Genomic DNA, 13,752 nt, shown 5'->3' on the forward strand with positions numbered 1-13,752 from the left:
ATAATGTTATTAAAAATCTTGGTAAACATAATTTTTAATTATTACATAGTAGTTCTTTATATGGATTACTATAATTATTTTATTTTACAATATTTTTTAAAGATTTTTTTGATGTTGACCATTTTTAAAGTCTTTATTGAATTTGTTACAGTATTGCTTCTGTTTTATGTTTTGGTTTTTCGGCCGCGAGGCATGTGGGATCTTTGCTTCCCGACCAGGGATCGAACCCGCACCCCCTGCATTGGAAGGTGAAGTCTTAACCACTGAACCGCCAGGGAAGTCCCTACAATTTTGTTTTAATTTGGTTCTTTCTCCCCAGTTTGAAAGTGGATAGAAGTTGTTATGCTATAAATGTCATGGTCTTGTTTAATATGAGCTGATTAAAATTTTCGGGTTAGATGCTACTGAGTATTTTTTATTGGAATTACCAGCAGAAATTGAGGTAGATGATATAAAGAGTGTGCTCCTCTCTAATGACTGGATAATCTTCACCAACTCAGGGATTCTGGTGAAATTGAGGCCTTTAGATGTTTAACTAGCATAAAGTACTGTACTGCAACCTGAGAGAATTGTGTGAATAGGAAGAGTGAATGAATTCTTCCTAATCTGCAGGCTGTAAATGTTATGTCATTTATATTACTTAGTAAAATTAACTTTTATATATTTCCTTTGTGAGCAGAGAAAATGTTGCTTAAAGTAGAATAACAGAATATTGTTACTTTTACATGTACTTTTTTCTTCTTTTTTAAGGATCATTTAAACTTAATTGCCTTTGGATTGAAATATAGGTGATGATAGGAAATAATCACATTAGAATAAGCCTGTATAGGCTAAAATTTTTGGTGCAGTCTTATTACAGAGTTAGCATTATTTAATTTATAAATATATGTAACTAAGATAATTGTGTGTTTTGAAGGTTATGATCAGTAAATTTGGCTCCTGTAATATAAAATGGGCTATAAAACGTTGATATCTAGTGTAATATCAAATCAGAGTACTTGCAGTTTGTGTTAACTGTCAGAATCAGTGAAGAAAAAAGTAACCTCAAAATGCAAAATATTGCTTGCCGGTGGAGATTACAATGAATATTGGTAGCTAAACATTAGGTAATGTTCCTAACTAGTTCAAGGCTATAGTTGTCTTTTTCAGGAGGTGGGATTTTGCCAGGGGAACAAGAACTCATTTAATAGCAGATCTTTTGTTCTAATGGAATGTTCCTTGGTGGGAACTACATGTCCAACCACCATATATTTTCTCAGAATTGGCCCTTAATTTCACATACTTTGGATATTAACTGGAAACAAGGTTGGAGTCTTTTTCCAGGTAGACTGTTATTATATCTACTATACAATATAGCTGTGAACCCGGAATTGTGTTAGTTTTGGTAGCCATCTTTAGTGTACTGATTGTCTGCCAGAAAAGTAGGAATTGGTTGCATTCAGTTTTTAAATCACTTGTGCAAAGCTATGTGATATATTAACCATGAGTATTGCTATTTGCATTTTCCAAATTAAATTTATTATTATTTTTAATTTCTTATAGACTGTATTGTTTCACATTTTTAAATTTAGTTTTTGGGTCTTTTTTTTTTTTTTTAAGAAATCATGTAAATTTTGATGCCATACTGGTTTAGCACACCTTTGAGTTTCTTTTATTTTTTTAAAATTTTTATTGGAGTATAGTTGATTTAAAATGTGTTAATTTCTACTGTGCAGCGAAGCGAATCAGTTATACATATACATATATCCACTCTTTTTATTTGATTTTTATTTTTTAATTAATTAATTAATTTATTTATTATTTATTTATGGCTGTTTTGGGTCTTCGTTGCTGCACGCGGGCTTTCTCTAGTTGTGGTGAGCGGGGGCTACTCTTCGTTGCGGTGCACGTGCTTCTCATTGCTGTGGCTTCTCTTGATGTGGAGCAGGGCTCTAGGTGCACGGGCTTCAGTAGTTGTGGCACGCGGGCTCAGTAGTTGTGGCGCACGGGCTTTGTTGCTCCGCGGCATGTGGGATCTTCCTGGCCCAGGGCTCAAACCCGTGTCCCCTGCATTGGCAGGCAGATTCTTAGCCACTGCGCCACCAGGGAAGTCCCTACTCTTTTTTAGATTCTTTCCCCATATAGGTCATTACAGAGTATTGAGTAGAGTTCCCTGTGCTATACAGTAGGTCCTTACTAGTTATCTATTTTATATATATCAACAGTATTATGTATATGTCAATCCCAGTCTCCCAGTTTACCCCCCCTTCCCCCGGTAACCATGTTTTTCTACGTCCTTGACTCTATTTCTATTTTGTAAGTAAGTTCATTTGACCCATTTTTTTAGATTCCGCATATAAGCGCTATCATATGATATTTGTTTTTCTCTGTCTGACTTACTCACTCAGTATGACAATTTCTCGTCCATCCATGTTGCTGCAAATGAAATTATGTCATTCTTTTTTTATGGCTGAGTAATATTCCATTGTATATATGTACCACATCCTTTTTATCCATTTCTCTGTCGATGGACATTTAGGTTGCTTCCATGTCCTGGCTATTGTAAATAGTGCTGCAGTGAACATCGGGGTGCTTGTATCTTTTCAAATTATGGTTTTCTCTGAGTATATGCCCAGGAGTGGGATTGCTGGGTCTTATGGTTAATTCTATTTTTAGTTTTTAAGGAACCTCCATACTGTTCTCCATAGTGGCTGTACCAATTTACATTCCCACCAACAGTGTAGGAGGGTTCCTTTTTCTCCATAGCCTTTCCAGCATTTATTGTTTATAGATTTTTTGATGATAGCCATTCTGACTGGTGTGAGGTGATACCTCATTGTAGTTTTGATTTACATTTCTGTAATAATTAGCGATGTTGAACATCTTTTCATGTGCTTTTTGGCCATCTGAATGTCTTCGTGAGTTTCTGTTCTTAAAATGAATCTGAAGTTTTATTTGTAGTGTTTCATGAAACTGTTAACAAAAGGCAAAATAGTTGCAGGAATAAGTTATTTTCAAGCAATGCACTTTTAATCAGGTGCTTAAAATGATTACCTTTGGGATTCTCCATAAACTCTTGTTTAAAAAAAATTCAGGACATCAGTAGGCAAATCGTGGATTTTTATGTGAACAGGTGTGTGATTTCGGAGAGTTACTTTTGGATGCTTTAGCAGGGAGGAGAATACAGGTCCTGCTCTCTTACAGCCCCTGAAGACTTTCACTCTTCCAGTCTTTGAACCCACGAGTAAGTCCCTCCAGTGCTGTCCCTGGTGCCTGGAGTATGACTCCCCCTTTGCCTGTTCCTTTTTGAGTCTTAACAGTTGTCTGTTTTAAACATAACTGAAGCACATGGAGGCAGGTGGGTCAGGAGACAGGTGTACTTTATCAGAGTAAATATACACCCATTTTGGGAACCATTTAGCTGGAAGTCTGAATTGGTCCATTAATATTGATGTCATTTCTACAGAGTACCTTTGGTATTGTACCGCACAGCTCATTAATCACAGAAGCCATACCATCCTTCCCCAACATTTAAGATGTGTTTTCTTTTGTATAGCTAGCAGTGAGCTTTATTGTTATATTTTTCCTGTTGTCAGCTAAATTCTTGAAATTGAGGAACTGCTGAAAAATAACTTCGCTTATTCTTTCAGTTATCTAAAACTGTGACAAACTGTGGGCATGAGAAAGATAAACTATTAAATGTTGCTAATCACATTACTGACTTGTGAGGAAATTGATAGCTTCTGTTAGTTTATATAACTTTGCTATTAAATGAGCTACTGATATAATTTCATAGACACAATCTTTTAGGATGTGTCATTCAGACCCCTTAAAACAAAAACAAAAATGGACTCAAATTTGCTCATACTCTGCAAAGTGTTTGTTCGTTGTCATTTGTTTCTCACAGCTACCTTTGAGGGTGCTTAGCAGTATGATTGCTGTTTTAAAAATTCAGAAATTGATACTTTTAAAAGTCAAGTTATTGTCTTGCTAAGATAGAATAGCCAGAAAGTGTACAGTGAGTGGAGTTAGGGCTCAAATCCAGATATCTTGGTTCCGAATCCTGGCCTCAAGTCACTACAACCTGCTCCCTTTCTGTTTGCAGTTTACAGTTTATAGACTCCTCTACCTACATTTAAAAAATACATTTATGTGAATGGTTCTCAGAAGTGTGGTCCTGCAGCCTCTGGTGGTCCCTGATGCCTTTTCAGGGGCTTTTCAAGGTCTAAATTATTTTATAATTAGCCTTTTCCTCTCTCATTCTATTATGAGTGTTTGGGGATTTTTTCCAAAGGCTACAAATTAAATGCAGAAGCATGTATGAGAATACAGCTGTCCTCTGTAAGCCACACATTAAAGAGATTTGCAGAAACGTAAACAGTGCCATTCTTTTAACTAGATTTTTTTTTTTTTTTTTGGTTTTGGAAAATACAGTAATTTCTAAACAAAATATGTTAATTTTACATGTATTGGGTTTTTTGTTATTTTTAAGTGAATTAACAAGTACATATTTTTGAAAGGCTCAGTTTTAATATTTAATACAGTAAATATCTGCAGATACAGTTCAATAAGTAAAAGTTCTTCGGAGTCCTCAGTGAGTTTCGTAAGTGTAAAGGGATTTTGAGACAAGAAGTATGAGAGTCACTGATTTACGTGATGCCTGTATCATTGAGGCAGCACCGCTGTTAACTTTCCCTTTCCCAAATAGTGTGTGTATTTTCCTGCATGATCTGTAATTATCTCACCTTTTGTGTTTTTAAGTGACATTTGAAGAGTATTAACCATTAAAAGGCCTTAACTAAGTAAGGGGTTAAAGAAATGTAGCAATCCCAAGAATTGAAGTAGGATTCCCAAAACAGTCAATAGAGACTAGTCAGTGACTTAGGAGGCCTCTCTAATACTGGGGGACTGAGCCCCTTGAGAGTTAATTGAAGGGACAGACTGATACGGCTCTTTCGAACCTAGTGGAGGTGAAGGTGACAAATCTGTGTTTGCTGATGGTTTAAATTTACAATAAAGACAATTTCTAGTTGCTACTCATGAACACATTTGCAATCAACAGGCATCCAGATAATAGCATGTTGAAGCATATGGCATGATAAAGTTCAGTGAGTCTGGGTTTTAAGGATATTGTTGAATGACTGGAGATCCAGTCCAAGCGTTCTGCTGATTTCTGATTTCACAGATCTAACTGTTGTTCTTTCTGTTTTTATCTCCTTTACGCTGTCCCTCAAACTCTTGTGTTTTTTCCTTGTTTTAAAGTATTACATAATTTGAATTAAAGGATTATGTTTGAGGGAAAGAAATTGTATTATGACAGTTTTATGCCAGATGGAAGGATAGAACTGATTCAGCAAATGTATGTGTGCATAGGCAGACATCAAGCATGTTAGTTAGATCAGCTTAGTGTATGGTGTTAGACACTAATTTTTTTTCAGACTTTCCCAGCCAGAAGTGAGTGATCTGGGGGCTCTGGCTATTCCAGCTGCAAAGAGGGCTAAGGGAATCAGTATTTCAGGTTCACTTCCAATCCGTTTTCCACAGCTGCTGAGTACTTGTTGAAAAGCTTGAAAGTATTGATTAACTTACCAAATTGAGACTAGCAGATCATTGTTAACCAGTAGTGCTGATGTTTCAGATGTAGTTTTAGGAAAATAGCTTCTTATCTCCCTTTACTTGGAGCATCTTCCATTTTTGAAATCTTTTTTTAAAATTAGGTCAGTGAGGACCCCCACAAGGGAGAAGAGGAAATCATTCATATTTTAATTGTCAGAAAACATGATGGAAAGAAAAGGAGTACAGCAAAGCAGGTTTTAAGAAAAAAATTTTTAACCATGCGTTGAAACACTTTGTTTTTCATGCTGCTTTATTTACTGACTTGGATAGATGAGGGATATCTGAAAAGTAATTTATTTAGAAGTGTTTAAAAGTAGCTGATTTTCTTATTTAGCATTGACTTAGGGGCTAGGAGGCCAGTTTGTGTGTCATTTAATAACTCCATGGTTTTATGATCATTTTATTGCTTAATTGACTCCTGGATTTCCGGTTTCCTCAGGTGATGGGATGGGGGTCAGAGTAGATGCTTATACGGCTTATTCTCTCCTAAGTGATTATAAAACAGCCCATATCTATATGAAGTGCTTTGCAGATGGGGAAGACCCCCAACTTTCACGTGAATTGAGAGATGGGAATAATGCCTGTGCTAGGACAAGTTGGTCATGACTGGACTCATAGGAGAACGAACCAGTGAAGTAAATGGAAGCAGGTTATTAAATGGGAGGCCCAGGGAATGAGAGAAGTGATGAAAATTGGCAACTGAGAAGGTTACTGCAGTTTGAAAAAAATATTTCAAGCTGGTACAACAAGTAGGACTGATTTATATTTAGGGTTAACAGAATACATTGGTTATTTATTGAGAATATGCTCATTGAGTCCATACTTATTATGTCCTTAATAAATACATTTTAAATGAATGAACGAATACACTCATTTGATTTAATGAGTCCTAGAATGACACACTAAACTGAAATCATGGAAGAATTTAGACTCATTTCAGAGTCATCCAATTAGCTTTGACTTGGAGGTTTTCTGACATTTGACAGGCTCCCCACCTTCCATACCATGAACTGACAGCTTCTCTGTCTCTGTGTCACTGCAGTGGTTGCTCTCCTGCATGATTATTTTTAAAGACAGGGAGCTTCATTCCTACGAACCTCAGGGCATACATTTAAAAGATGGTTTTCATAAAGTTCTTTAATATGTAGGAATTTGTTTATTTTTTATTACATAGTTGGAGCATTCTAGTTTCTGAGACAAGTGATTAGGCTTCAAGTCTATTAGCAATTTAGAGTATTGGCATTAATTCAGGTGTTGTAGATTCAACAGGTTAATATCCTTTCTATTTTCCTTTTGGGTAATGCTTCTGTTTGCTTATCTGTTCTCTTCAAACTGTATGTGTTTCTAGAGAAACAGTAATGATTTTTTAAAGAGCAGTGCTATATGTGACAGTGAATGCTAAAACCAGGGTTTGACATAGTTTATTATTGTATCAGTAGTTAGTGGAAGCTCTTAAAAGGTTAAAGATGTATTTACTACCCAAGCACCATTTTAACTATAGCAGTGGACGTTTTAGAAATCACTGATGCTGCTAGCACCTTAGTAAATTTTCTCTTGTTTGTTGTTGTTTACCTTGATGACCCACACAGTTACTTTTCCCCCCGCTTTCCCATACCGTATTTTTGGGAAAGAAGTCACTGTGCAGCTCACACTTAAGTAGTGGGGAATTATGCTTCCCTACCTTTAGGCAGAGTATCTGCATAAACTTTTTGGAATTCTGCGTGGGAGATTTGTCTCTTCTGCCTCATTTATTAGTTTATCCAATTATTTATATCAGTATGGACTCATGGACATTTATTTTGTATTTTGGGTTATAATCCAATACTACTTTATTTTGTTGCTCAAATTGTTCCAGCTTTTGCCATTGGGAGCTCTTTTGGTTGACTGCTGTGCCCCTTTGATATACCTCCAGCAGTGTGGGTTTGCTTTTTGTTTTTGTTTTTTTGTGCACTTCCTTATTTTCTGGCACTACGAGGTGCTCTAGGCTTATCTTGTATATTTCCTGCCCCAGCCCTGGAATCAGCCCTTTCTCCAAGCAACCCTGGTTCTTTTTATTGCAGAATGATGTTAGAAACCAAGATTTGTGTGTTAGGTATGTTTGTTGCTACTGGGTTGTTGTTTTTCTAGGTCTTCTCATCTGACAAAGCAAAGAAATAAATGTGCATATACTAACCCTTGTATGAACATATCTATGGTATATGCATACCTATAAATATTTCTTTATGTAACCATCTGTATCTATATTAAGCTAAGCATGAATTCATACTCATGTCTCCAGCTCTAATCCATTGCCCCATGGATCATTCTAGCCTCTTCCCCTTGCTTATCTGTAAATTTCCATTCCAGTAGTGAGACTGTTGGTTCCTACCATCCGCTGTCCGTTTACTTAGTTGTTCAATTCCAGTATACATGTATATCAGTATCAGAATTGTTAACCTGTAGTTCTCGTGGTAAACAACTTTATCAGGTAGAATACAATGCTTATGTGCAGATTTCCTTTTGCCTTCATTCTTATAGACCCCCAAAGTTTCTTAGGTCAGCACATTTCCCCTCCCCAGCCTCTTTCAGTAAGATTTTTTCATGTGTATACAGGTAGATTCTCTTGTCACCATCTGCATTCCTTCTTGGGATCCCTTACCCTCCTAATTTTCTTTCACTTTGCATATATTAAAGCTCACTCTTTGTGTTGTAAAATTCTATGGGTTTTGACAAGTGCATAATGTCATGTATGCACTACTACAGTATTATACAGAACAGTTTCATCCTATAAGTCCCTTGTGCTTCATCTATTCATCCTCCCCCAAACCCCCAAATTCTTGGCAACCACTGATCTTTTTACTGTCTCAGTAGCTTTGCCTTTTATAGAATGTAATTGGAATCATACAGTCTCTGTAGCATTTTCACACTGATTTCATTCACTTAGCAATATGTATTTGAGGTTTCTCCATTTTGTGTGTGAGTTTGGCTTGGTAGCTTATGCCTCTACCAAAGTGTCTGTACCATTTTACATTTCCATCATCAGTGAATGAGAATTCCTGTTGCTCTGCATCCTCATCAACATTTGATATACAGGTTATTGGATTTCAGCCATTCTGATAGTTGTATAGTACTCCCATTGGTTTTTTTTTTTAATCAATTTATTTATTTATGTATTTATTTTTGGCTGTATTGGGTCTTCATTGCTGCACACGGGCTTTCTCTAGTTGTGGCGAGCGGGGGCTACTCTTTGTTGTGGTGCGTGGGCTTCTCATTGCAGTGGCTTCTCTTGTTGCGGAGCACAGGCTCTAGGCGTGCGGGCTTCAGTAGTTGTGGCGCACGGGCTCTGTAGTTGTGGCGCACGGGCTTAGTTGCTCCGCGGCATGTGGGGTCTTCCCAGACCAGGGCTCGAACCCGTGTCCCCTGCATTGGCAGGCGGATTCTTAACCACTGCGCCACCAGGGAAGCCCTCTCATTGTTTTTTAAATTTCAGTTTCCTAACAACAAATGATGTTGTGCATCTTTATTTATTTTTTTGAGCATGTTATATGCTTATTTGCCATCTGTACAGCTTCTTTGGTAAAACATCTCCTTAGATATTTGGTTTTTAATTGAGTTGTTTGTCTTCTCATTGTTGAAATTTAAGAGTGTATATTTTTGAATACCAGTTCCTTATGAGATATGTTTTGCAAGATTTTCTCCAGTCAGTGGCTTGACTTTTTTTTTTTTTTTTTTTTTTTTTTTTGTCTTTAAAAATACATTTTACTTCACAGATTCTCGGCTTGACTTTTTATTCTCATAACAATGCATTTCACAGACTCGAGGTTTTTAATTTTAATGATGTCCAGCTTGTCAATTGTTTCTTTCATGGATTGTCCTTTTTGGTATTGTATCTTAAAATTCATTGCCAAACCCCAGGTCACCTAGATCTTTGCCTGTTTATCACCTAGAAGTTTTATAGTTTTGCATTTTACATAGTCTTTGATCGATTTTTAGTTAATTTTTTTGAAAGAAGTAAGGTCTGTGACTAGATATTGCTTTTTTTGTATTTGGATGTCCAGTTGTTACAGCACCATTTGTTGTATAGACTGTCCTTTCTCTCTTGGATTATCTTTGCTTCTTTGTCAAAGGCCAGTTGACTATATTTATGTGGGTTTATTTCTGGGTTCTATTTTCTGTTCTGCTGTTTCATTTGTTCGTTCACCAATATCACACTATCTCGATTATTGTAGCTTTATAGTAAGTCTGGATATCAAGTGGTGTCAGTCCTTCAACTTTGTTCTTCTTCAGTATTGTGTTGGTATTCTGGCTCTTTTTCCTTTCCATATAAACATTAGAATTAATTTGTCAGTATTCACAAAATAAGTTGCTGGGATTTTGATTGAGATTGAATTAAATCTGGAGACATACTTGGGAAGAGTGGACATCTCAATCAAAATGAACATATAATATTTTCCATTTGTTTACATTTTGATTCCATTTGTCATAGTTTTGTAGGTTTTTTTGGCATATGGATTCTGTATATGTTAATATTTTCTTAGATTTATACTTAGGTGTATAATTTTTTTGGTGGTTTTGTAAATAGTATTGTGTTTTTAATTTCAAATTCCAGTCATTGCTAGTATATAGGGGAGCAATTGACTTGTATATCAACCTTGTACCCTATAACCTTCTTGTAATTGCTTATTAGTTTCAATTTTTGTTGTTGATTCTTTGGAATTCTCTACATAGCATGTCATGTCATTTGTGAACAAAGACAGTTTTATTTTTTTCCTTCCCAATCTGTATGTATTACTTCCTTTTTAGTAACTAGGATTTCCAGTATGATATTGAATAGGAGTGATGAGAGAGGATATCATTGCCTTGTTCCTAATTTTAGGGGGTGATTATCCAGTTTCTTACCATTAAGTCTGATGTCAGTTGTAGATTTTTTTTGTATATGTTCTTTATAAAGTTGATGAAGTTTCCCTCTATTCCTAGTTTGCTGAGAGCTTTTAGTCATGAATGGGTGTTGGATTTTGTCAAATGTGTTTTCTCTATCAATTGATATGATCATATGGTTTTTCTTTCAGCCTCTTTTCATGGTTAGATTACATTAATTGCTTTTCTTTTTTTAATTACTTCTCTAATATTGAACCAGCCTTGCATACCTGGAGTTAATCCTACTTTGTCCTGGGGTATAATTCTTTTTATACATTGTTGGATTTGATTTGGTAGTATCTTGGTGAGGATTTTTGCATCTATGTTCATGAGAGATTGTTCTGTAGATTTCCTGTCTTGTAATGTCTTTTTCTGGTTTTAGTATTAGCAAACCTGCTTTTTTCATTTTCCTTTATTTCCTTCTAGCTTTTTTTCCCATACACACTCTGTGACTTTAAGTGTGTGAACATGATACACAAGTTTTGTTGTGTTTGTTCACTCAAATTGTTCATCTCTAACATTCATTCAGTCTCTAGCAAAGCATTTTTTATGGTGCTTCATGATTTTCATTATAAGGTTTTCTTTTAATAACAGTTTCATTTAAATTCATGTTGAACTTTAAAATGAGAAATATCATTCAACTAACTACTTACAGAAAATGGTTATACTCTGAAATCTCTAGATTTCTTTAGCAAAAATTTGTGGGATTTTCTTCTGTGGGGTTATAGGTATATTAAAATAATGATAAGGAAATAACTTTTACTTTCCTTTGGCTAATAGGGAGAAATGTCATAGCACTTGGTATAATACTTACACAGGAACTCTTACCTAGAAAAAATTATGAGCTCATATGCCTTATAAGTGCAGGGGTGGCCACAGATCAGGTCTGGCTGGCAGTGTAGGGATAGTTCTCCTGTTTGCACTCAACCCTTGCCTTTATGTTCTCCATCTTTCTCTCATTTACCATTTCTTTCCCAACTTTGGTGTGGAACAGAAGAATAGAGTTTAATAGTATTTACTTATCCTGTAGATTTTATATTTCCTACTGCAAATTTTAAAACAAGTTGAAAAAAATCTTAAGTTGGTTTTTCTCTATTCTTTTGTTCCTTCAGCGTTTCTACACCTAAAAAGTTTTGCAGGGTATGACTCTTCTGAGAGCCGGAAGATGATGGCAACAAAGAGGAAACTTTAGGACTTACTAACCTGAGTAAAATACAAGTAGAAGAGGTTAATTATTAAAATTTTTAATATAAAGAGAAAAATGCCAAACTGTTCATGTTTGTGTGTCTGTTTTTTCACAGGCAGAGAATCCCGCTAATGGACCAGACTGTGGTTATGGTTCCTTTCACCAGCAGTACTGGCTTGATGGAAAAATCATCGCTGTGGGGGTGATTGACATCCTTCCATACTGTGTCTCGTCTGTATATTTGTACTACGATCCTGATTATTCGTTCCTGTCTTTGGGTGTCTACTCTGCACTCCGGTAAGATTGCTTTTGACAGTTGTAATGGTCATATAGAACTTCAAATAATTCTTCATTTGATTATATTTTATTATAAACAGTAGAAATCCTATTGGATAGTACATAATAATTTGTTGCTCTAGTAGTCTCTTATATATTGGTATTTAGAAATACCACTTTTAGAACTGAGGCCACAGTGTCTGATGGTAATTCCCTAGCTTTTTAAGGTATCCATCTGGTCTAATGTATGAGAAGTCACTGTGATGCTTTTGTTGTTTAGTTTATGCATTTATTTAAGCTCCCCTGTCAGAGCCACATAATGTTTTTTAAATGTTACATTATTTATATATTTTCTCTTGTCATTACTATTGTATATATATTTTTTATAATTAATTAAAGGTTATGTGAATCTGGTGTAAACGAATTAAAGCAATGGCAGTCTGTTGGAAGAAATATACAGTTATCTAAAGTATATAGAACAGGACCAGAGTCCCTGACTGTCCACTTGACTCTGTGACCTCATTGAAAGATGATTTCCTTTTTATGTCCATGGCTGCAAATATATGCAACACAGCACAGATATTTTTAGGTGCATTATCCTAATAATGAAAAGAGTGGGGTCTTGTTTCATGAAAATATTTGTTTTTATTTTTATTGCTGCTTGTCTGCATATACATGTGGTAGAGGAGGAAGGAGCGTTGAGAATTATTTTTCTGTTGTTTGGGAGCTTGAATCTCTTTTTTCTCCCTCTTTATCACTTTTTTCTCTTTGCTTTTCCCATTCTTTGTCTCTGATGGTCACGTTTTTCACATCTTGGTAAACTATACTTTGAGATTATTTTATTTACTGTGTATGTGCTTTTCTCTGAATTATAAAAGTAGGAGAGTTAGTTTTTTTTAAATCACTAGTTGATTAAAAAAAATATATGGTCCATAATTGATATTTTTGTGTTTTTCAATGGCACCCAGTATTGATATTTTCAACATGACCTATCTTAATGCCAAGTTACATAGCAAATTAAAAAATATACAATGTTTATGACTGATCCTTATAATAATCTTTTATTTTTCTTATGTATTTAATTACATTTTGTATAAACTAATTAAAAAACATCCATGATTCTTTGTAGTATCTTTTAACTCTTTGTGAAATTAGAACTGATAATTTAAAGCATTCACATTTTGTAACTTTAGAAGTGTGTATTTCAGAAAAGATACTTTTTCTTTGTATCAGAATCAGTCAGTACTTTGAAATTATTACCATTTTCTTCTTTTATTTATGTATCTCTCACTTTACAATGTGTAGGCATGGATTTGTCTAGATTTCTCAGATAAATGTTAAGAATGATTTTTATTCTTAGACAATAAATCCCAGCCTCTGTATGAAATATTTCATTTCTCAGTAAACAAAGAGATATAGAAATCCCAGTGCATTTGAGATAGCAAATAATTCCCAACAAAATTTGTTCCCAGCAATCTATTTGTTGCTTGGTATATCTCTTGAAAGTTGTGGAGCTGGAGGGCTTTGAGGAGGTAGTAGAGGAGCCTGAGAGCACGAAAGCTGGGGTCAGTGGAGAGTGAGGAGATTGCCCACTGCATCTGTTTCCGTGCTCTTGAGAATCTGAATTGCTGAGTTTATAGAAGAGGAAAGGCAGCCAGGAGACTGACATTATGAAGCAAAATTGGGGAGAGTAGGTTACAAGTTGCCAGTTCCATTACTGATTTTAATGTATTTCAGTGAAGCCTGTTAAATTTTTCCTCCATTTCTTCAGTTTCTTAAGCAATCGTACAATCAATAAA

The 13,752-nt window shown here is 35.3% G+C and overlaps 1 protein-coding gene across 8 annotated transcripts in view; it reads left to right on the top strand.

Annotated features, from left to right (window-relative positions):
• ATE1 (arginyltransferase 1) overlaps window positions 1-13,752 on the top strand; it is a 169,757-nt gene that overhangs the window by 63,429 nt on the left and 92,576 nt on the right. For 7 of the 8 annotated variants that reach the window (XM_061187570.1, XM_061187580.1, XM_061187593.1 and 4 more), the window contains one exon: window positions 11,793-11,974. The exons of the other annotated variant lie outside the window; for it this stretch is intronic. In XM_061187570.1, the coding sequence (XP_061043553.1) occupies window positions 11,793-11,974 (182 nt within the window). The remainder of the gene's footprint in view (window positions 1-11,792; window positions 11,975-13,752) is intronic. 8 annotated transcript variants of the gene reach the window in all.

Source organism: Eubalaena glacialis, chromosome 1 (assembly GCF_028564815.1).
Source record: "Eubalaena glacialis isolate mEubGla1 chromosome 1, mEubGla1.1.hap2.+ XY, whole genome shotgun sequence".
In the NCBI taxonomy this organism is placed as follows: Eukaryota; Metazoa; Chordata; class Mammalia; order Artiodactyla; family Balaenidae; genus Eubalaena; species Eubalaena glacialis.